Raw genomic sequence first — 24,726 nt, 5'->3', positions numbered from 1 at the left:
CAGCGATGGGCGAGGAGCGGCACCCAAAAAAGTTGTGCGCGTTCTGTTTTAGTCCCGCGTGGGTGCCGGAAGCGAGGGGGAGAGTCGCCTCCTGCCGCGGGGGCCGCGGGGCGGCCTCGGCTGAGCGGAGCCATTTTTTTTGGCTTGCAGCTGCCCGCTGGCCGGGCTCCCGTCCGCATTCCCTTCGCGGGGCTCTCGCCGCCACTGCAAGGCTAGTTTGTGCAGTTGGCTTAAGTCGCTAAAATACCAGCTGAAAACAAATGAAAGGGTTTTGATTTTTTTTACTATTTTCTAATATTTCGTTGCCCCCTCCCCCCGCTTTTTTTTTTTTTTAACCCGGAGGAAAGACCAGGGTCATGGGATGTAAAACGCATTTCCCGAGGTGCAAATGGTGTACACCGCTCAGCAGATGCCAAATTTCTGCGGAAAAAGTACCAACAGATTGCTCATTCCTCGGCCCCGGCAGATGGCTATTTTTTTCACTAGCTCAATCTACTTAGTCCAATGAATCCATTTAATTTCTCACCATTGATTGCCAGTGAAATTGGTTCAAAAGAAAAAAAAACCCCACCTAGGCTTTGGGGAAGCAACACAAGATTGGCTCCTGTCATTGGAGCCAGTGGGAGCTTTCTATAGCCATCTCAAAACTCGCCTCAGCCCTGGGAGGGGAGAGCAGTTGGTTAGCGGAGTCATCCCCATAAACCCAGGTTGAGGTTAAATCTGGGGCGAGGGCACACACCAGAGAATTATGCTAAGGGAAGTAGCCAGTCAGAGAAAGACAAGTATCACATGATCTCACTTATATGTGGAATCTAATGAACAAAATAAAATGAGGAACAAAATAGATCCAGAGACATTGAAGACTGATGAATTTTAGAGGGAGGGGTTGCAGAAAGAGATTAACCAAGGAACTTACATGCATAGTGCAGTGAAGGCCTAGGGAGGAAGCAGCAGGGGGTGGGGGGTGGGGATCTAGGGTGAGGGGGTAGTGGAGAAGGTCAATGGGGGGGGAGGGACATCTGTAATACTTTCAACAATAAAGATAAATTAAAAATAAATAAATAAATAAATAGGGCCAAAAAAAGAGAGAGAGGCAACAAATGAATGCATAAATGGGGAGCAGCAGGTCAATATTTCTCTTTCTCAAACAAAAACCTAAAAAACACCTCTTCACCCAAATCATCCTAATGCGCCCCCTGAGGGCAGAAGGCTGGCCCTGTGGTCACCCCCAGGACTGAGTTGCTGCTATCTTGATCCATTAAGTGTGTCCTCTGGTCTTTAACCCCAACTATAGTGGAGTGCCCCCCAAGGCAAGGGGCCTTGCTTTTTGCATTGGGCCTGGGGCAGATCATAGCCCAAAGGCTGTCAAGTGAAAATGCATAATTCACTTATTGTTAACAAATACATCCTGAGGGCCCTGGAGATTCAGTGGTGACAAGGCCCACACTCGGTGAGCTTACCTTAGTAGGGCAACAGACAGCCTAAAAATGCCAGATAAAGTGGATCACATATAAAATAAGAAAGTGATGGAGGTGTGCGGAATGTTCAGACGAGGCCTCTGTGATACAGCGACACCTTGAGCAGAAAAGGAATTGATGGGCTGAATCCCATTGATATCCCGTTGGCTAAGGGATCTTGGCCTTCAGTGGCCTCACGGGAAGATAAGGGCGCCAACCCCAGAGGCTGTTGAATGATGATGGATGAGAAAGTGCTTTGTGCACAGGAAAGCCATTATGAGAGTTTGAGGTGTTTTGTCTCCTGCAGCTGAAGGTTCTGTGACGGGGAGCAAGCATGGCCCCTACGAGCTTGGGCTAATTAAGTCCTGTGAGTCTCAGCTACCCCATGCTGCGCCATGGAGCAGGTGCGAGCGTAACAGCTGACACTTAGACTTCCATCCACTCCAAGAGGGCCTTCCTCTAGGCTGGAAATCAATTCAGACTTTGACTTTGCATTTCTTCTATTCTTCCCTCTATTCCAACTTGTCATCTAAAGCCGGTCACCTCTGCTGGGCTGGTAGCTCCTCCCATCCCTAAAAGCCATACGATGGCTCAGTAACTATGAGCTGTTATTAATGCCTAGAGTAAGTGAATAACTGCCTCAACTCCAGGAGCCCTGGATTGCAGAGCCTCCTCTCATAACAGATGTTGTCACCTTGGGCCTGGTGCCATCACTTGTACAACAAAGGGGATGTGTCAAAATGACGACACAGATCCCTCCCAGCTGGAGCTGAGTCTGTGCATACCCTTGGCTCTGCAGACACAGGAAATAAAGGTGCTTACAAGCTAAGCTACCTGCCATGGTAAACAGCCAGGGATTTCTTTCTTGACCTAATTCACCACAGAGCCCAAACTTGCTGCCATCAACTGGTGTTTCACTTTCATTTGAAGATTATGTTATGTATCTGCTCCTCCTCCCCATCTCCTCCAGCCAAGAAAGGACCGTGTGAGCAATGTGATACTGTGCCCCGGTAAGGCTATACCTCCTCCGCCTGGTCTGCAATTCGATTTCAGAGGTTCACACCGTATCTGGGGTTCATGGGCCATAATCCTCTTTAGATTTGAAGCCATGCCCCAGTGCAAACCATCGGCACCTCTCCTCTTCTCAGGTGCCCTGAACACCATGCCTGGGTATCTGAAGCAAACAGTCGGATGTGGACAGAACTTAAAATGCTGGGTTTTGGTGTGTGCAGCTGCTCAGAACAGACATCATCCTTTCCAGAGCCAGGAAACACACATGCACACACGCACACACACACAAAAATACTTGTGTGTGCCCGGCTTTGTATTAAGCAGGTGTCATCTCCTCATCATCTTCATAATCCCCATTCAAGAGTATTCAGCACCTTGGACTCTTCATGCCAGTTCTTTGAACGCCGTGGACGGGGTAAGACAGTGGTCCTTGCAGAATGGTTTTCATCTCATTGAAAAGAGGCCGTGAGAACAGCGGTGGCTTATTCTCAGGGACAGTGGTTGCACTATTGATGCCACTGTCATCGGGGAATTGGCTAAGTTATAGTTCTAGTTGCAGACGTCCCTCTCACCCATCTGCCAAACCAATGACCAAGGAGGTGCATTTACAAGATGACTGACAATGTACCAGGAGTGAAGAGAGGGGGTGGGAGCTTAGGCTGCTCTCGGGGTGCAAGAAACCCAGAGGAGTTATTGGTGCCCTGATCAACAGTGCTCGGCAGCGTCCCCGGCTGATGGGATGGAATTACAGCCCTCATCGGAGGGTCCCCATGTCTTCATGGGACAGGGCAATGGGGAGTGCAGGCTGAGAACATGCTTTGTGTTACCTTGGTTGGCATCTCTCCTCCGTCACTTATTTAGCCCTGTTTTCTCATCTGCAACATTAGGGTAGTAACAAAACTATGCTGGAGGTTGTTACATGAAATAAAATGAAAAGATGTGGCTAAGACAGTTGACGCACAGTGAATAATCAACCAGGGTTAGTTCCCTCCGAACTCCCTTTCTTTGTGAAGTTGGACTATAAATACATCGCTTGGCATTCCAGGACTCAGAAACGTCTCTAAATTAGTCACCTGGAGGAGGAAAGGAGAGGGAGGGGGAGGCTGCACAGCAATTCCCAGTGTTTGGGATCTCGGATTAGGGAATCGTTTTCCGAGACCTGGCTGATTCTTGTATATATCCTTTGTGAAACGGATCCATTAGTAGACGGTTTGGGACTTGGGAAGTAAATAAACAATATCTAGAGAAATAGGCTAACCCACTGAGAGCAGAAGTGGGCTGAAGTCATAATATAAAGAGCCTCGTTTTCAGAAGGCTATTCTGAGCGAGGCAACTTCTGGAGGATAGAACAGGGCATTTAGTTCGCAGGAGCATCAGTTACAGGCTGACTCTGGCAGGAGAAAGACTTGGGGTCCCATCTCTGCCACGTTTTCTCTCTTAGGCCTCGCCAAAAGCAATTCACTTCTCTCGGCTACTAGACCTTTCAAGGTAACTCATGTCTCTGAGGCTCAGTTTTCACATCTGCAAAATGGGGGCAATGAATGGTCCCTATGTCTGAGAATTCAGTGAGCCTAGGCACATTAGGAGGGTCTGAGACATAAGTGGACAATACCTTTCAGATATTCTGGGATACTGGAAACCTTATCTGGAGATAAAAATTCTGATGTTCTGCTACAGACAGACACTTTTGCTAAGTACAGATTCTGGACACACATGCCCTGCTTTAAACTTCGGGGCAACTTCATAAGGTAAGAATCATTATCCCAAATTTACCAGAGAGAAACCTGAGGCTACTACGGTCTAGGATCCTACTTTCTGAGCTCCAGTCCCCCGCCAGGCACTGCACGCATTGTTATGCAAGCAGGGTCTGAATTCATTCACGTAACAGTCCCGACATGGGAGCATTACAATAATGGAAACGGAGACACAATGAAGTCTCCCAGCGAGGTAATGTCCCCGAGCCCGGCGGACTAAATCCAGGCCTTTCCCACCGCCAGCAAAATCAGTCTCTTGATTACACTGCGTGTTGTGCTTCTCTGTTAGATATTTTTCCCAACCCAGACAACCAAAGGAAGGATTCTCATTTCCTTATTTCACCTGGTAACGTAGGAATTCGTTTTCTGTCATCTCAGTGAAGTCACAGAGGGAAGGAAAGCGCTGCAGGGGCGGGAGGAGGGCAGGATGAATCTGACACCACGTGTTTTAAGGTCAGACTTGTGAGTGCCGCCCAAGTGCACTCGTGCAGTTTCACATAAACTAATAATACAAAGTCTAGCCCCACGTGCACTCAATGCAGCGGGAGAGGGGCTGTGTAGAGTGTTCTCAGAAAATAAGGAGAACGCCGTCTGTGTGGAGAGGCAAAAACCACTCCCTTTTACCTCCCTGCGCCTTGACTGTTCCTGCTGGTGGAGTCAGGAGGGAGAGGCAGGCAGGGAGCTGGGAAACCCAGAAGACTCGGCTCCTAGTGTAAATATCAACTGAATGAACTCAGGAACGTATGTCTGTCCTGTCCCGTAAAAGAATATCAACTACCCATCGCTGTGGGCAGTATATGCCCTTGCACTATTCTGAGTCATGGCAGGCACCATCTCCCAGGACACTACAGAACCGGTACCGGCCCATCAGCGTAGCTCAAGGGTTGAGCGTCGACCTAGGAGCCCACTAGGGCACATGCTCCACTCGATCCCCAGTGTGGGGCGTGCAGGAGGCAGCCAATCAATGATTCTCCCTCATCATTGATGTTTTTTTTTCTCTCTCTCTCCTTCTCCCTCTCTGAAATCAATAAAAATATATTTAAAAACAAACTAATAAAGTGAAACAGGTACCCATATTGTTCCCATTTCATTTGTGAGGGAAACCTGGAGCTTAGAGGTCACCTCGGAAGATGGTAGAGCGGGGCTGACCAGTGGGAGTTCACAGCCCTGTGATCAGCCACCACAGATGCTCAAACATGACAGTGGTTAGGTTTCTGTCAGAGCCTGCGTGTTATGCTCTTTCCTCCTGGGGAACTCATTACCAGCCCAACTCCAGTGCAAGCTCCTCTGGTCTGGACCGCGCTCCCCTGGCCCCACTCCTCTAGTTGGGATTCATCTTCGCACGGATGTTTGCCATACGGCCTCTCTCTCTGTAAGTGGAGGATGTTGGCACAGCTCAGAAGGACTTCAGACGTGTGTACACATGGACAAATAGCTCTGTTTGTGGCAGAGCTTGGCTCAGATCTTCCTTGTAAGTTTCCTGCACTACAGAATTCCCAGTGTCAATCCTCCAGGGCACTGGCGAACAAATCCTATCCGTCTCTGCATCACCTCCATCCCCCAGGAACGGAAGGAGGGACAGGAGGTTCCTGGAGCCCAGGCTTGGCCGTGACAAACATCATCTCTTGAAATCTCCCCAGTAGCCTAGGGGGCACTATGCTTGCCCTTGAGAGAACTCAAAGACATGTACAACCCACTCAAGGTCAACAGCTTATAAGTGGGGAATGGCTCTTCACAGCCAGTCTGAATCCCACCCCTGCAGGCTCTTCCTTTCTCATAGAAGGTACTGCCTATTGCAGGTCTCCTGGGAACCCCCAATAAGTGGGATGTGGAACCAACTCCTTTCCATGAGCTACATGATTTCTAGCGTAAGTAAAACCGCCTCCAGGGAAGAAAAAGTATGTGTGACATGGGCTTCCTAAAAGCCTGCCATCTGTAAGCGCGAGGGCTTTTACATCTCACTCCATTTCTGGGAAACATTAATCTGAAAAAATGAGCAAAAACTTATAGAACATATAGGTCCCTTCCCTCCCCTCCCCTTCCCTTCCTTCGTGATGAATCTGTTTTGGTTTCAGTTTAGTTATCACACTTAGCCATGCCCACTTCTGTGCTCTCAAGACTGAAAACATGCCTCCTTTTATAACCCTTTTCTCCCTCGTACCATTTCCCAAATATTTCTATTTCTCCAATTAGACTGTGAGCTCCTTGAGACCAGGGGGCTATCCATCCACTACTACAGCCCGAAGTCCCAGGTGCTTAAGAGATAATTAATGAATAGACAAAAGGAAGAGTGAATGAATGGATGGATGAACAAATGAACAAACTAACACTTATAGAGAGAGGCATGTGAGAAGACTCAGGAGAGGAGAACTGGAAAGAGGAATCCTGGTTCTTCGAGTCTCTTCCGTCATCTAACATCATCATAAACTACCAGGGCCTCAAAGGCATTGCAGGAAAATGTGGATTCCAGTCCTTCCATCTTCCAGATGAGGAAACTGATTCTCAAGTGGCTGAATGACTTGCACAGCGTTCCCCAGCAGATGTGTGGGGAACCAGGGCCAGATCCCAGGTATCCTGGTTCCCAAAGCTTTCCCCACGCTGTCACCTTTCCCAGCTACATTCCAAGGAAGGGATTAAAGACCTTGTCTTCAGAGAAACATCTGAAACTTCCATTGAAGAGCGGATCACCTGTAGTCTTTGCATCACAGTATCAAGGAATGCTTATAGACATTTGCCTGCTATTTAAACACTGTACCCATATAAAACTTGGCACAGGTTCACCTCACTGATGGCCCTGACCTTCAGCAAGAAGACTTCGAGTACAGTGAGACCGGAGTAGTGCTCCCACCTCCTTTTTCATTCTCTCGTCTTGTTCTCTTCTTTCTTGCTCTCCAAGGCCAATGAAGCTGAGGAGCTTGAGGGCAATTAATGCCAGTGAAAGGGTCTCCTAAGTCCTCCATCCCACCCCTTGCCCTTCCTTAAGAGCCCCTTTGTAAAAGATAAGAAGTCAGGAGAAATACTAGTAAGGAGAGAGATATTTTGTGGCCTTAACAGTGCCGGTCGGTCATGCTATTTTGTAAACATGCTATCCTACCTCCACCCCCAGCAGCTCTACAGCACCTGCAGAGCACAGGTGAGATGCCTCCTTGGGTGAGTCCACTTTCCTGTCCGGACAAGCAAGGTCTTCCCCACGGGGCATTCTCAGGTGGGAGATCATGGTCTCCTGGTCCCTGACGACATTCTCCAGTGGGTGCAGAGGAATTAGATTGGAACCCATCAGTTCAGTTCCATCCCATAGTTACTAAGCAGCCTATAACCTTTCCAGTGGTTAAGAGTATGCGGTCTGGATTCAGATTGCCCGGGTTCAAATCCCAGCTCTGCTACTTAACAGGGATTGCTAATTTTAGGCAAGTTACTTAATGTCAGTTTCCTAACCTTTAAAAGGAGGATAATGAGAAGATTTCTCTCTCTCTCTCTAATAAGGTTGTTGTAAGATATAAATGAGATAATCCATGCAAGACGCTTAGCACAGTGTCTGGTATATAGCAAATGATCAAGAAAGATTAGTTCCTAATATCATTATTTGTATTCTATACACATCCTGTGCTAGACTCTTCGGGAGCCAAAAAGATACACAGGACATAGCCCTGCCCTCACATGCAAGCAGACATACAAGTTGTTAGCAGAATTGATGAAGGGCTCAGAGAACTCAAACAGAAAATAAATGTGCATTTCAAATATGTGACCTGTGAGTGTCAAGTCCAAAGAATGGGCCATTCCATGTACGGAGATCTCTTTTATCCGCCCAAAGCCCAGTCAGGCCTATTTGTGTGAGCACTTTTCGGAACTGCTGATCACCTGAAACACTGGCCTATAAGAAACATCGCATGAGTGCAGCGACCTGTGACGTCAGCACTGAGTTGGAACATGGGACGCCAGCGAGCTCAGCTGCTTTTCCTCAGCCGAACCATCTCACCTACTTCGGCTTCCCATTCCTTGCAGTTAAATCCAGAGCCTGGGACAAAAGGTCTGGGAGGTCTGTCCTAGGCCACTAGCATCTATGAATTTTTTTTTTTTTTGCACCAGTGTTAACCCTCTGAGTGCCAACCAATGTCCTAGGAACTATGCTAAAATTGCCAAGGCATTTTTGCTGATTTTACAGCAGTTTAGGAAAAAAATTATGAATCGCAAGTAAATGAAGTTACATATTCAAAAACTTAAGGAAACCTTTACTACATTTGTTTTCATCTTTGACACATATTGTTTGCTGATTGTATTATAAAATACTAGTAGAAAAAACAATTGCCGATAGCACTCCCGACACTTTTGGCGAAAGACAGGAGGAGCGCCATCGTGCTCCCCGGCACTCAACGGGTTAACCAACCCCAAACACCACGTGGCGCCCAGCGTGGCCTCCAGAGTTGCTTGCAGGCCAAGAACAGTCTTGGAGGTCATCAGTTCTGTGCCCGTAAGAGGGGCCCCCTAGGTTATATGATCTGGCCCGGTGTCCACTTGTTGCCTTTCAAAAACACACTTTCACTTGCAAATGTACTTCACCCTACATAACAATGAGCTGTATTAGAACAGAATTTTCCTGTAATTCTGTCAAATGTGGGGCATGGTCCATTTAAAAAAGGAAAATTGCCCACCCTCTGTAGAGTTCTCTTAGCATACGCTATTTGGTTAACGTCTTTCTCAGATGTGAACATTCTGAATCACATTAGGGGTTCCAATTAAAAAACACTGCCTCTACAATTGCTAGCAAACCTTTTGACAGGCACATTCAGCTTCTGTTCCCCGTTTGTTTTTTAATGTATTTTTATTGGTTACGGAGAGGAAGAGAGAGGGAGAGAGAGACAGAAACATCAATGATGAGAGAGAATCCTGCATGCTCCCTACTTGGAACTGAGCCCGCAACCCAGGCATGTGTCCTGACCAGGAATCGAACCGTGACCTCTGGGTATGGGTTAATGCTCAACCATTGAGCCACACCAGCCAGGCTGTTCCAGGTTTTTAATTTTGTTTTCGTCGTTGAAAACTTAGTCTTTTTGCTCTGGCCGTATTATACAAACTAATTTATAAAACTACTATGTTTAAATGGACAGCAGAGAACTCAGTGTTGATTGTTTTCAATATCTTGCATTTCTCTTTTGTGAACAAACTGACTTTTCTCCTACCCCCAACTCATTTCAGTATCTTGAACTTAGCAGTTCAGACTTAACTTGTAGGACATCCATTCTATTTTCTGTCTGCCCTACACATCCCCTTCTTTTAGGAACTATACCCTCCCTCCTTGACTAGATGTGATTCTCTAGAGACTGTCAATCATATATCTCCACATTCCCAACCAGAGGGCTGGACCCAGGCTGTCCAATCAGAGCATCTCAGACTCCTGACAGCAGCATCGATGGGTCTTCCACTAGGCATTTAACTCAAGCAAGGCCAATCAGGGAGCTCTATGGATGTCTGAGATGAATGCCAGGGTAAAGAGCAATGCCCCTTTTTCTAGAACGTCCAGCTCGGAGGACTCAGCTAGCCTTCAGCTACTGGTGACCATAGTTGCCATACAGGAGAGAGCTTACTTAGTAAGAGTGATGCCAACTAAAGGATGGCAAGCGATGGAGAGAGGAAGGGAGAGTCTTGGTAACATCCCTTGAACCACTAGATTTACAGAACTATCCCACCCTGATCTGGTCCAGCCGTGGATCCCCCAGGGATGTGAGCAACCATACTTCTATATTAGCATACGCTGGTCTGAGATGTGTTTCTAGCAATAAAACTAAGAGAGCCCTGGCTAATCTTTTTTCTAGGTTCCAGTAGCATCTTCACAGTTATTAGATATATTACCTTGGATAAACTAGTCACTGCCTCACCTGTCAGATGGGAATCATTATATCCACCCCAGACGACTGCTCTAAACAGTCAGATAATACACATAACAGAATGGGAGACAATATTTGCAAATCACATATGTGATAAGGGTCTAGTTTCTAAAATATAGAACTCTTACACTTCAACAATAAAAAGGCAAATAACTAATTTTCAAAATGGGCAAAGCACTTGAATAGACATTTTCCCAAAGCAGATATGCAAATGGATAAGCACTGGAAAAGATGCTCAGGATCATTAGTCATTAGAGAAATGCAAATCAAAAGCACAATGAAACATCACTTCACACCCAGCAGGCTGGCGGTAATTAAAAACACAGAAAACAAGTGTTGGAGAGAACGGAGAGGAACTGGAACCCTCACGCATTGCGGGTGGGAATGTGAGATGGTGCAGCAGCTTCCAAAACAAGCTGGCGTTTCCTCCAAAGGTGAAACGTAGCGTTACCATTGACCCAGCAGGACCCCACCGAGGTATACACAAACACCTGTACGTGGATGCTTAGAATGAGCGTTATTCCTAATAGTCAATTCCTGGAAACAACCCAAATGTCCATCAACAGATGAATGAATACGCAAAACACGATCCATCCATACAATGGGATATCATTTGGCCACAGAAAAGGGGATAAAGTGCTGGCACAGGCTAAGGATGAAATCTTAAAACACGTTATGCTAAGTGAAAGATACAAAGGTCACACACTATGTGTTTCCATTGATAGGAAATTTTATAGGAAATGTCCAGAGGGCAAAGCCGCGGGCGGGGGGGAGGGGGGGAGGAATGGCTGTCAGTGGGTAGGGGTTTCTTTGGGGAGTGCTGACAATGTTTTGGAATTAGAGTGTGGTGATGGTTACACAGCTTGGTGAATATACTACAAGCCACTGAACTGAACACTTCAAGAGGGTAAATTTTATGTTATGTAAACTATACCTCAATTTAAACAATAATCACTATGGTAATACAGGTTTAAGGCCCAAGGTATCCATTAATAACAACTCTAATGGCTACCACTTAGTACCGGCTGTGTATAAAGACATTTACAGACATGATTTTGTTTAAACCTCACAACTCTACAAAGTGGCGATTATTCCCCCCCTGTTCCATGGAAAGGACATGGAGGCCCAGAGGAGTGGCCCTGAAGCTATGTTTGGAGGAGCCGCGTAAGACCCACCCACAAGTCTGCGGGACTTCAGAGGGCAAGCCCTCCCTACCACACTGCAGTCTGCATGAATAGTACCTTGCCGCACGCGGCAGGGATCCTAGCCATGACCCCTCTGTCCACGCACCCTATCTTCAGTAACGGAGCCTCCTCTGATGGGGCAGGAATTTTTTTAGGAATGCGCTCAGCTACAAGACTCATCCTCAGCCTCCACTGCAGCTGGTGTGGCTGTGCGCCTAAGTCCAGCTGGGGACATAGATGCAAGCCGAAGTGCGATGCAGGACTTTTGGGAAAGTGTCTTAAAAAGAGCTAATTCATGAAGAGAAAGACCCTTGCTATCCTTCCCCTCCTCTTCCAGTCTGCTGCGGGTAACGTGGATGTGATGGCTGACGCTCCAGCAGCCACTTTGGAGCAATAGGTATTATGATGAGGATGGCAAAACCAGAAACAGAAACAGCTTGGGTGCCTGATAACCCATGGAGGCACCACCTGACTTTGGACTATCTCCAGACTTCATTAGTCTGCGAAAAAGAAGAAAAAACCCTAATTGCTGATGTTATTTGGACTTTTGTTGATATGCAGCTGAAATCTAATTCTAACTTCTACTGGGCTTATGAACATGCTGAACCAACTAAGAATGAACAACAACAAAAAAGTTCAGAAGTGGTCAAATTACGAGAATTCTATCAGTCCTTTTCCCCAACTTATTCTCTATGTTTTAGATCAGGGGTCCTCAAACTACGGCCTGCGGGCCCCATGCAAATACAAATATTGTATTTGTTCCCGTTTTGTTTTTTTACTTCAAAATAAGATATGTGCAGTGTGCATAGGAATTTGTTCATAGTTTTTTTTTAAAACTATAGTCCGGCCCTCCAACGGTCTGAGGGACAGTGAACTGGCCCCCTGTTTAAAAAGTTTGAGGACCCCTGTTTTAGATTCTATATTCAGAGGCTTAGGTAGTCTACTGAATTATTCCAAGGACAGTCACTGAGGCTTATTTTGTGAAGTTACAGAATCACTGAAAAGATGGGTCTCAATTTACCAAGTACAGACAAATACATATTAGGGGCACTTAAATGTCATCTCAGGAATTGATTCAGAAATACAGCCACAGAGGAGCCAACAGGCTCCGTGCCTGGGTTTCTGAAGAAGCAACTTTACTTACATACAACCTTTGAACAATTTGATTAAGAGAGAAGAGACAGGGCAGACTCCAAACCAGAAGTAGGATGATAAAGCTCAAAGAATGCTGTGCTTAACATCCATGTTCTGCCCCATCCTTCAAGGGCAACCTTAAAGTTCCAGAATTGTTTTCCCTGCTAGAAAGACAAATGCAGTGGCCTTTCCACAGCTGAAATAGAATCAGAGTTTTGTTGTTTATTTACTTACATAAGATAGATGTGATACTTATTTGTCGATGAATTAGTTATAACTTGACAGTAGGCTGGTACTGTATTATGGGGTCAAGAATGGGTTTTCTTTCATTATCCATCTTTCCATTTAGGGTTAAGAATTCAAGCCACAATGACAAAAGTAAGGACAAAACATTTGGAGGAAGAAAATATTTTTCACTGTTTGATTCCATTGCCTAATGTATCTGATTTTGTATACACTGTGGATGGCTAGAGCTCATACCCCAAACAGTCTTCATGAGGGTGAAAAATTCTACTGTCCTTCTGTATTACAGGCAGCATTTGTGTATGTGTAAGTGAGTGAAAAGACAGAATTCAGATTATAATGGATTATAGTCCTTCCTCCAGACCTTGGGTGGAATTTTTACTCTTTCCTTTCTTAATAGTGCGCGCGCACACACACACACACACACACACACAGAAATAACATGGATACACACACACACACCCTCAGAAATAACATGCCCCTCCCCCCCACACACACTCAGAAATAGCATGAACAGATACACACACATACATACACACTCAGAAATAACATGAACAGATATACACACACTCAGAATCCCAAGTGCACACATGGTAGGCAAGCACACACTTACTGAAGCTCAGTCACCATTGCTGATTCCTGGGCCACACCCCAGCACCTGGCTGCAGAGCAAGGCTGAGCTGGGCCCTCAGGAGCCCACAGACACTCAGAGACTGTGCAGGTGGCCCGCCACGTCCACTGACTACCTTCCCTGTTCTGCTCCAGACCCCAGGCGCCTGATCTGCTCCCAACACATCACAGGGCTCCTGGGTCCTCCGGCTCCGGATTGCGTTTGGCAGCTGGAGGAATAAGAACGTGCAGGGAGGGGTGCCTCCCCCTCGACTCCTGCTGCTCAGCTGCTGTCTGAGGACCCTACACAGCCTCTCTGCCTCCCGTTACCAGAGGCATCCCCTCCCTCCCCCCTTCAGACCTTCTTCGGAGAAGCCGGAAGCACCCCACCACCCCATATGCCTCCCTGCCCTTCACCCACATCTCGGACGAGCCCTTTATTAAACTCTGCTCAAAATATCCGATTTTGAATGTGCTGTCGGCTTAATGCTGGGACCCAGACTGACCTGGGAGGCAGAGAAAGCAGAGAATTCGGGATAATGCAGTAAGAGTGCTGTTTCCCCGCAAAGTATGAGAGCCCTGGGGTCTGAGTGCTGGTGTGGTGCATCCTGGCCCATCACTTACTATCTGTGAGCCTCTTCCATCCTCAGCGTCCACCCTGAAAAGTGGGTTAACACTGGTGCCTATTCATAGGGCGGCATGAGGGTTAGGTCAGAAAATACGCATACTGGTTAGCTGGGCCTCTGGCACTTCGTCAATGCTGACAGATAGCAGAGGATTCTTAGAGTTAATGTGCAGTACTTTCGACACACTGAGCGACCAACATGTGTCTGTTGAAATGACTGAAGTTCTAGGAGAAATAAGTACAGGGGACATGGCGAAGCGATAGGGCAATGGCAGAGAAGACCTTGAAGGACTGCCTGGGGGAGGTGATGGTGAGCTGCCTCCGGGAAGAGTGAGCGAGTTGGATGGCTGGCAAAGGGTGTTCCAGGCAGTGGGAACAGCAAGTACAAGTGGGTGGAGGTCTGGCAGGTGCATCAGATGTGGGGCCCTGCAAATAGCTCAGTGCAATGAGAGAAGGACGCGTGCTGGCAGGGATCAGAGCCAAGGATGGAGAGAAAGGCAGGGCTGCCAGGGAAGGCCTTGGATGTCATGCCAAGGACTGGACAGTGCCTTAAAAGCAAATTGAGCTGCTAGGGTTGATGCTGAGAAGGTTCAATCTGGCTGCAATGTTGGTCCTGACCTGGCACAACGTGAGTACACAGTAGGTGCTTTGCATGCTTAATGAAGAACAGACGCACACCAGCAGTTGTATACAGCGAGACTGAGCATCTCCCTCCCTCTCTCCCTCCCTCACACATGCCAACATATAACATGCCACGATCCAGGCAACCCACCAGTCACAGGTCTCCCCACATGTTCCTCATCTGATCGCATTAATATTATGCCCCACTGTGGAATAATAAAAAATGTATTTGGTCTTTGTCCCTGGTTTCTGGCACAGAGCTCCTAACACCACTGGAATCTGCAGAAGGCAAGAGGGTCTTTTGTATGCTAATGAGACTACTCCCAGGTAAGGGGCTGAAGAAAAACTTCAGGATGGTGACCAAAGAGACACCTCCCCTCACCCCCAGAAGGGAGAGAGACTGGAGTTCAACCACCGATGGCTTATGGTTTAATCAATGGTGACTGTGTAATGAAACCTGCACAAAGTCCCTCAACTACAGGGGTGGGGAGCTTCTGGTCGGTGACCACATCCATGTGCTGGATGGAAGGCAGGGACTGGAGAAGACACAGAACTGTGCACCCCTCACCCAACACCCGCCCTTACTGGCCATTCCTGAGTTGTATTCTTTATAATAAACTGGTAACAGTGAGCCAAGAGCTTTCCTGAGTCCAGTGAGTCATTCTGACCAAATATTGAACGTGAGGGGCTGTGGAAGCCTCTGAATTTACAGCCTGTCAATCAGAAGCACCCCTGAGACTCGTGACTGGTGTGTGAGGAGGGAGCACTCCAGTGGAGCTGGGCCCCTAACCTGTGGGTCTGTGCTAACTCCGGGTACTTAGTGTAAGAACTGAATTGATTGCCGGACACCCCGCTGGTGTCCGGAGAGTTGGAAAGTTGCCTGGGGTCAGAGGTGGTGTTAGAGAAAAAAGGACATCACACCCATAAACACTCGATGCCATGCACATGCTGGACACTCCCTCCCTCCTCCCTGCAGCGGCCAGACACTCCCAGGAGCCACCGGCAGAATCGCACCGGGCAGAGCTCATCTGGGCGGCGCGCTGTCCTCACTGACTCAGCTGCTGACTCACGGTGGCTCTGGGCGTGGCGGCTGCAAGCACGCAGACCAGCCAGACACTGCCCCTCGCTGGGCACAGAGGTCTTGCTCCTTGGCCTCTGGCTCACAGGTCCAAAGGCTGGAGACGTCTGGGCAGGAAGCCCGTCCCTCCACTCGCCCACACGTGTCCCAGGGACGTGCTGCACAGCTGGCCCCCGTTTCTCCTCCTATGAGGCATCTATGCATCTCAGGCGGGGCCCCCAGAAGCCGAGCCTGAGACAAGGATTCAAGGGAATGATCCCAGGTACATGGGCCGGAAATAGCTGTAAGATTTCAGGCACTGCATTTAAAAAGTTAAAAGGAACGTGTGGGATTCTTTTTAATAATAAGTATCATTTAACCCTATATATCCAAAATATTACCACTTCAACATGAATTATGACTATCACAGTTGATATCCTTTTGTTTCAAGTCTTAAAGACTGGTCTGCGTTATACTCACAGGGCATCTCCATTCGGACCAGCCAGCTATCAGTCTTCAATGGCCACTTGTGGCTGGTGGCTACCATATGGCACAATGTTTGGGCAGCAGCGAGGAGCCCTGACTCCAGCAGACAAGGGATTACAGTGATGGCTTCCCAGGACTTGGAATGAAAGCTGAGGCAACTGTCCACCTCTCCCCACACAACTGGCTGCACCCGCACTGTGCTAGGTGCTTTCATGAACCGGCTCATTCAGTCCTCGCTGCGGGAGGAAAGCGAAGCTCATGGGGTTGGTGGCGTGCCCAAAGTCCCACAGCGAGGAGGTGCTGACATACAAAGGACTGTAACTAACAAAGGGACCGAGTCCAGATGACCCCAGTGGCGACCCTGGATCCAGGAGTGTCTGAAGTCAGCTCTAACCTTGGACTTTCCTTTCGGGCCACTGCTTGCCACTGAAAGACGCCCAACTGACACGGAACAGTACCCTAGGGATGCGGAAGGATCTGCCCAATCCCCCATCAGCCTGGGTACCACAGGAGCACCCGGGGCTCCTGGCTCCCCTCCAACAGGCCACCCCCCTCTTACGGCTCCCAGTAAAGACGGCCCTTTGTGCACAGGCCACACTTGTCTAGACTCTCAGCTGAGCCCCTGGGGAGGGAACTAGAATCTTCTAAGATTGCATGTGCTGACAACAGGGTAAGTCAACTTCCCATCATGCCCCTCCAGGTCCCGTGAGGCCTTGAACACCAAATTAGATAAAGGCAATCCAAAAGCGATCCATCGGAGACTCAAACCAGAGGGCACACTCTGAGACCAAATGGACTGACATCAAGTTGCCAGCAGGTAAGGGCTTCTCTGATTAAAATACAGACAGAACCCACTGTCTCCTCCACGCACGGGACAGACCCGCACGAAGGACGGGCCGATTACAGCTTTTCAGGTGCAACATCAAAGCTGTCGGCTTCGCTGTGTAATTTAGGACCCGGTCAGCAGACAAGCATTCATTCTGGGTTATAATGATCACCTCCCCTTTCCTGCTACACAGAGAACCCACCTCCTATCTGGTGCTGAGGAGGGGGTGGGGACACAAGGGAATTCAAACAGCAGCCTGGGCCACCATGCCAGCCACAGAGCCTTGCCCACGGTGGACACACGACGACCACTTGCAATCTCCTGGTGAAAACTCCGTTTCCAATCTTCTGTCACAAAATTCCCAGTTTGGGAACGTCTGACCACCCTGACCCACCGTGGAGGAGCGGCCAGAGCAGACACCTCGGCCATGGTCTGCGGCCTGAGACACTCACAGTCACTGATGTTGTGGATGGGAGGTGGTGCGGCGAGGAGCCTGGCGGAGCGCACGCAGCCAGTCCTGCTAATGGCCCGTCTGCAGCGACTCCCTGAAACCCATCTGCAGCCAAAGCCCCCTCTGCTTGGCTCTGCCAGGCACACCCTCGCTGGGGAGGCGGTGGCGTTGTGGTGGTGGAGGGGGGCGGGGGGAGGTATCGATTCTCAGGAAATCTGCGAAGTAGCTTTTGAGATCAAACCCCAAACATCTGCCTGGAACCCCTTTCAGGAGCTTTGGGCACAACGGTAACCCCCATGGAGTGTCCCACATCTCTCTCTCTCTCTCTCTCTCTCTCTCTCTCTCACTTTCTCTCTCTCTCTCTCTCTCTTTTTTACAAAGAAAATGGTTCTTTATTCTGTAAAATGCATTAGATCATAGTTTCCACTTTAAACCCAAATCAAATCAACTCTCGCATGGATCGGATACCCCAGGCTGCTGTTTCCCCTAAGATTACCTTTGTAAGTGCTAATGTTTTGGAGAAATGTGAAAACAGAGACCAGTGAGTATAAAAAAGCCCAGTTCCCACCCAATCTTTTCTTTCTTCCGTCCTCCTGTAAACTGAGGTAACACTGGGTGGCAACACTGCCTAAGCTGCAGGTGTACAGCCCTGTACTCTGATATCTGTATACGCTCTAGTGTGCTCACCACCCAAAGGCTAACTTCCCGCCATCGCCATACATCTGCCCTCTCTCCGTCTCCCTTCCCCTCCAGTACCCACCATCTGGTGGTCTGTACAATGAGTTTGTTTTTGTTTATTCATTTCCACCCAATTCTCAGTCACCTGCAGGCCCGCCTCAGTCCCGCCTTGCTTGAGAAAGGGTTCTTGTACAAGTAACAGGCCTGGAATTGGCCTTTTATGTTCATAATCGATTTAGCAGGGGCCACTGATTTGATTTTAACAATCACATGTAGTTACTGAACATCCACTACATGCCAGGCTCTGGGCCAGGCTCCAGGGTAACGTTAGTGGACAAGCAGTCACCACCACTGTCTGTTGGGAGCTTGTGGTTGGCGGTGGGGAGGTGGGGGGGAGCGGGGGCAGGGCATAGACAAGCCCAAGTGAACACACAAATGATTCCAGACTGTCACGAGGGCTAGGAAGCGGCCCACGGAGGCGATGGGGTGGGGAGGGAAGGTCCCTGAGGAAACTGAGGCTGGGACTACATAAGAAGGGTGTCGCTCCTGTGGGGAGCAGGGGGTAGGGGGACAGGAGGTGCAGGGAGAAAGCTACACGAGGCAGAGTCCCGAGGCCAGGAAGAGGCAGGCAGACAAGGGAGCAGGGCTGGGTCACGCTGGCCCTCACAGGCCGCAGTGAGGAATCTGGGCTTCTTTGGAAGTGAGGCGGCAGCGGTGCTGGGACACGGGTGGCTTCCAGCAGAGGCCTAGCGTCTCATGAAGGAGATGTTGGGAGAAACACCCACGGTGGGTGTATAAGCTGGAGCCGCCTGCTGGACTTCCAGATGGAGTATAATCAGGCATGTGGGGCACTGAGTCTGGAACTCAGAGGGCAGGTGTAGCTGGAGGTCGGATCTGGAAGGAGTCAGCCTACAGAGGGTCTTCAACAACATCTGGAGTTGTCTGGGGGGAGGGGCACCCTACTCTGAGACCGAGACAGAGGGCAGAGTCCCAAGGAGAAATCCGGGTGGGCTGCCAGAGGGAGAAATCGTCAGCTGTGTCAAATGCCTCCTGGAAGCCGAGTGGATTGTAGAATAATCCCAAAGCTTTGAGATTGGTGGGGGGGTTGGGGGGGGGCTTATCTTAAAGGCTTTCCTTAGGGCCTAGGCCAGTGATGTCAAACCTTTTGAGCTCGGCGTGTCAGCATTTTTAAAAACCCTAACTTAACTCTGGTGCCGTGTGACATATAGAAATTTTTTGATATTTGCAACCATAGTAAAACAAAGATTTATACTTTTGATATTTCTTTTATATATTTAATGCCATTTAACAAAGAAAAATCAACCAAAAAAATGAGTTTGAGTGTCACCTCTGACATGCGTGTCATAGGTTCGCCATTACTGGCCTAGGCCCTAGGGACATTATCGTAATGGGTAAGGACAGTGGGAATTCTAGGCTCCAGGACCAGACTCCCTGCAACTGAATCCCACTCCTGCCAGTTACCAGCCACGGGCCTCCTACAGCTCTCCAACCCCCGTGAGCTCATCTCTTCGATGGGAAAACAGCAGAACCTGACTCCCAGCCTCCGGAATTACGAGACAATACATTTCGATTAAGCCACTGAGTCCGCACTACTTAGTTCCTGGGGCCCTAAGAGACAAGCACAATATTGTCTCATCCTTCAGCCCCATTGAAACAGAGGCTACGCTCTGCTCATCTCGGCATCCCAGCAGCTGGCCCCATCCCTGGCTCACTGCAGGTGCCCAGAAAGTGTTTGCTGAGTGAGCGAGAAAAACAATTAATAACGTATAAACTCGGCAGGAGCAGGGACTGTCTTTGGTCTCTACTCAGAGACTGGAGCGAATTAGATGCTCAATACACATTTGTAGAACAAACATTTTAAAATGAAAGGACAGCCCAGCCGGCGTGGCTCAGTGGTTGAGCTTTGGCCTATGAACCAGGAGGTCACGGTTCGAGTCCTCATCAGGGCACATGCCCAGGTTGTGAGCTCGATCCCCAGTGGAGGGTGTGCAGGAGGCAACTGATCCATGATTCTCTCTCATCATCAGTGTTCCTCTCTCTCTCTCTCCCTCTCCCTTCCTCTCTGAAATCAATAAAAATACATTTTAAACAATAAAAAATAAAATGAAATGAAAGGAGAGCAGCTCAGGAAGGCTTTGTAATGAGCCCCACTCATCTGTTTTCCTGGCGTCCAGGGTGTGGCACATGGGCGCTGCTCCATACGCGTTGAAGGCTAAGGGAGGGAGGAAGGCCGGCAGGAAACAAACCCGAACCACCACACTTTCCCAATCTGTCCGGGCAGAAGTCTCTTCCTCTCCGCATCAGACTGAGGAACAGCCGACGCCCTGGAATTACGGCTGGATTTCAAACAGCCTCAATTACAGTGAATGTGCGTTCTCGGTAGAACTGGAATATTAGTGTTTTTTTCTAAAACACGTTTCTTTTCCTTCTACTAGTGCATCCAGAAGTCACAGGCTTCCCACCCAGCCCTCCCAACAATGTCAGAAACGCAGCTCGGAGTTCAGAGGTCAGCGCAAGGGACACATTTCCCGTCCATGTGCGGTGCTCACTCCCTGACCCCTGTCCTGCGGCCAAAGAGGGACATCAGCTGTGCTCAGGGAAACTCAATTTGGCTGACAGCTGGCGGCACACTAATGACAGGGCGTCCGCCTTGACCTTGGGAAAGGCAAAGGCAGTGGAGGGGCGGGGGGCGGGGGCAGTCACAGCGGTAGCTCCTGGGCTTGGTGTGGGCGCGTCTAAAGTTCAGGTCAGTTCGTTTCTACCTGCAGAGAAAATCCCTAAAAATAAGGCCAACTGAATTCTCCTGCTGGCTCGGAATTCAATCCCGTTTCCGTTTGCGGCTCATCCCCCGCCTCTCCTGGGCCTGGTAGCATTTTGGGTGAATAACGGAAGCACCTTGAGCTTCCCCAGGGATGACAACTGCATGGTTGTGGCTGTGATTTTATTCCTTCATTCATTCATTCCGTCAACCATTCATTCATTCATGCATGCACTTATTTTAATAGCCTAACAACGCAAGAGGCCCCTGGACTTGGCCTTGATGGTGGAGCAAGTCTCTGTCTGCTCCTGTGGGTTCCCCTTCTCAGCTCGGAGCTCCGAGCTCCAGCACTGGTGCTCCCGGGACGCCAGGTGGAGGTCGGGGTCTGTCACAGTGACCAACAAGGGCAGGAGAAGCTGACCCCTTCCCTGGGCCGGTTACCGGAGACCAGAGGGAAGGAGCCATCTGCGCCTACAGTCTCACCCACTGGCGCTGCACCTCCTCTCCCATCACGGAGTAGGGGGAGATGCAAATCGAAGTTACTCGCCTGGCTGGATCTAGGTGCCCCAGGGCGTCCCACACGGAGCCTCGGCCAGTGGCTGTCAATCTGTATGATTGACATCTGTCCTTTTCCTCTAGACAGAAAGTCCCCTGAGGACGGGCCCTGTCTGCTGCTGGCATCATGTGTGCCAAGCACCCTAGCTCAGCTCCTCACACATAAGTAATAAGCAATTGCTTGACCTATATTATAGGGATGAGCCAACAAAGAAAGAAACATCTGAGATAAAGGTGTTGGGCTTTTTGTCATAGTTAAGGGAGTGTGGGTTTGCTGTATTCGTATTATATAATATATGTATATGTATATGTATATATATTATATTGACATATAATACAAATACATATATATATAGTAGGTCCTCGGTTAACGTCATTTTGTTAGGACATCAATGAGATGCTGCCGGTACTTGACCCTTATTTGCATTAATGAGCTTATGATGAAATTGGTTTTGTTATATGTTGTTTTGCTTAAAGTTGCAGAACTCAAAGATGATGGTACGTGAGGACTTACTGTACATAAAATTGTCTATGTCATAAGTATCCCATTCAAGGAATTAACTTCTACCCCATGTAACTGGCACCCGGAACCTCCGGAACCCCCCCCTCCCCCCACCTGCCTCCCGTACTCCCTGTGCAAGGCACTACTGCCCACCTGCGCCAGGAAAGCCGGGGTCTCGCAGACAGCGCTGGACGCCCTGCACCACCTGTGTCTGCATGTTTAGGTAAGAGAGAAATAGACCTGTATCTTCTTTAAGTCGATGTTCTTTTAGATTTTACACCATTCAGAGCAAAACCTCATCCTGAGTCATGCGCTGAGTTATTGCAATTATAATTCACGTCCCCAAAAGAGACACCTGCGAGATCAATGTCACCTTTGTGTTGGACTCTTGATTTAAAAAACAAAACCAAATACGATATGACTCCAGGTAACCCTGTAGACGCCAATCTCTGAAGATAAGCAGTTCATTCATCCTGGAAGGTGGTAACAGTCCCCTGTCACAGCCTCTCAGGATGGTCTCCCTCCCTCCGGCCACTCACCTCTCCCATCCATTCTGGGCACTTCTGCTGGGCTAATTATCCTTAAAAATTGCTTTTCTCCTAAAACTTGAATAATTACAATACTTTATGTTCCTACTTTATAGAAGATGCTATGCTGTATACCTTTTTTTATGCACACAAAACGTGAAAAATAAAAATCACCGCCTTTCATAGATAAGAAAACAGAAGGTGCAGAGAAGGTTAGCGACTTACCTGAGTTCAGATGGAATGTTGGTGGCAGAGCCCCCTCCAGCACCCATACTCTTTCTACCCACAACTGACTCCCGGGGAAGACCAGCCACAGCACTTCAACCCTGTGTGGGGTGCCCTGGTGACTTTAAGACCCTTTCAGGCTCCATGCACTTCCTCTGCCTAGTTTTCATGGATCTTCCTGTCCAGTGTAATTTTTTTCGTCTTCTAACCCAGACCTCCACCCACTGAGGTCAGAGTCCTTAGACTCCATCATGTGTCCCTACACTCAGTATTCCCAGCTGCAAAATGGGGCAATTCATACTTCTACCAAGAGGCAGCCTGGCATCGAGGGAAAGGCTGGAGATCTGGAGTCAGGACAAACTGACTTCAGATCCAGCTCGGCACGTACTTCATCTGTGAAAATGAACGGCATCACTCAGGCCTGGTGGGCGCGCTGGGTGGACTGAGGAGGGAATATTTCTGAAAAGCCACTCGGCTAGAAGAGTGCCCATTATTGTTGGCGGGGTCCTGGCTGCTCCTACTTCTGACTTCATTCTGGTGCCACCGCCTCCCACCTTTCCTTCTGCATAAAGGAGACAGGTCAGGTGACCCGAGGCACTTGGGTAAGTCGACAGTTAGACAAGTACCCCCCAGCAATCTGTTCACCGTGATACTCACATCCAAGGCTTGAGTTGGGTCACACTGTGCACTTCAACGCCCCCCCGCCCCCCAAAGAATCCCTCCTCACTCCCCAGGCCGGGCCCTCCGGCAGGGGGGCTGAGACCACTCACCGATTCCATAGTGTGTCTCTCGAAAAACTGGAGAGCCTGCAGGCTGACGATCTCATGTCTCAGGTGTCACACGCACCAGAAGACGACCTGCAGGGGGCAGGGAGAAAGGGACAAGAGTCATCCAGGGGCCTGGGCAGAGCAGCGTCTCGGGAGTGTTCTCCCCGCGTGGGGGGCTGCCCAGGCATGTGCAGGGACACAGCCAGGCGGCCGCGTTGCAGCAAGCCACGCTCGGGCTGACACCGCCATCGCTCAGTGCGCGCGAGGGCTCGGGAATCATCATCTTGTGTTCTATTTCTAGCTCTACAGTGCAGAGCAATTTACAAGTCATTAACTTCCCTAGACCCAGGCTCCTAAACAAGAAATGAAAGGGTGCTGACAGGTGCCACAGACAGACAGACAGCTGTGTGCCCATAGGAGAGCAGAGGTGTCCCCAGCAAAGGGAACCAGCCCCAGCAAGGAGGGAGATAGAGATGAAGATCCACATTTCAGCCCCTCCGAACCCGAGAGAGGATTTTAATTAATGCATGCATATCCAAGCTTAATTAACTGCTGAGCCTGCAGAGTGCGGGAAGTCTGGGATGAAAGGTGTTGCATAAGGGGACCGCTTCCGATTCGCAGGATGGATGGGAAGTCGAGGCGGGGCTGTGGGAACAAGATGAGCGAAGGGACCTGCGGGGTCCTCCTCCATTGAGCCCCACCTCAGATCCCCGGCTCTTCCATCTGGGGCCAGACACAGGGACACTCCTGACCCGCCATCTCCGTCACCCCTGTATCCAATCCATCCCCACGCCCTGTCTCCCTAATTCCCCGAAGGATCTCTCAGCCCATCTCCCTCTCTCAGTCTCCACTGGCACAGCCCTGGAGCAAACCACCATCCCTCCCTCATCCTCACCGGGGCCGCTCCAGCTGCCTAACTGATTTCTTCTTCGGAAAGCTGGTCCCCCACACGGAAGCGAGAATGACTGTTTTCTTTATGTATGTTTTATTATGGAGATGTTTGTAAACACAAAAATAAAGAGTACCGAGAACCCCATGTACCCACCACCCAGCCCCAATCACCATCAATTCATAATCTGTCCAACCTCATCCGTACCCTAATCCTCCCTCCCAACATTATTATTTCAAAAAAATTCCAGCCATCTTATTATTCTAGTCATATAGAGTACAGCATGTATGGCTAAAATAAGGTCTTTTATAAAAAATATAACTGCAATACCATTGTCATACCTAAAAAAGTAGTTCCTCAATTCACCACTCAATGTTCAAATTTCTAATAGTCTCATGAATGTTAAAAAATTTAACACTCGTTTTTAAAAATCCAGATCCAAACGAGGTTCACACCTTATAACT

General features: G+C 48.9%; 1 protein-coding gene across 4 annotated transcripts in view; it reads right to left on the bottom strand.

Moving 5' to 3' along the window:
* Nucleotides 1-23,477, bottom strand: part of ASAP1 (ArfGAP with SH3 domain, ankyrin repeat and PH domain 1) — a 189,913-nt gene extending 166,436 nt beyond the window's left edge. For all 4 annotated transcript variants that reach the window (XM_015561615.1, XM_015561623.1, XM_015561619.1 and 1 more), the window contains exons 1-3: nucleotides 23,377-23,477; nucleotides 23,014-23,019; nucleotides 7,446-7,452 (exon numbers count right to left, since the gene is read on the bottom strand). In XM_015561615.1, the coding sequence (XP_015417101.1) occupies nucleotides 7,446-7,452; nucleotides 23,014-23,019; nucleotides 23,377-23,432 (69 nt within the window). In that variant the 5' untranslated portion in view covers nucleotides 23,433-23,477. The remainder of the gene's footprint in view (nucleotides 1-7,445; nucleotides 7,453-23,013; nucleotides 23,020-23,376) is intronic.
* Between the last annotated feature and the right edge of the window lie 1,249 nt (nucleotides 23,478-24,726).

The sequence above is a fragment of the Myotis davidii genome, unplaced genomic scaffold (assembly GCF_000327345.1).
Source record: "Myotis davidii unplaced genomic scaffold, ASM32734v1 scaffold30, whole genome shotgun sequence".
NCBI classification, from domain to species: Eukaryota; Metazoa; Chordata; class Mammalia; order Chiroptera; family Vespertilionidae; genus Myotis; species Myotis davidii.
This window is presented reverse-complemented; position numbering and strand designations above follow the sequence as displayed.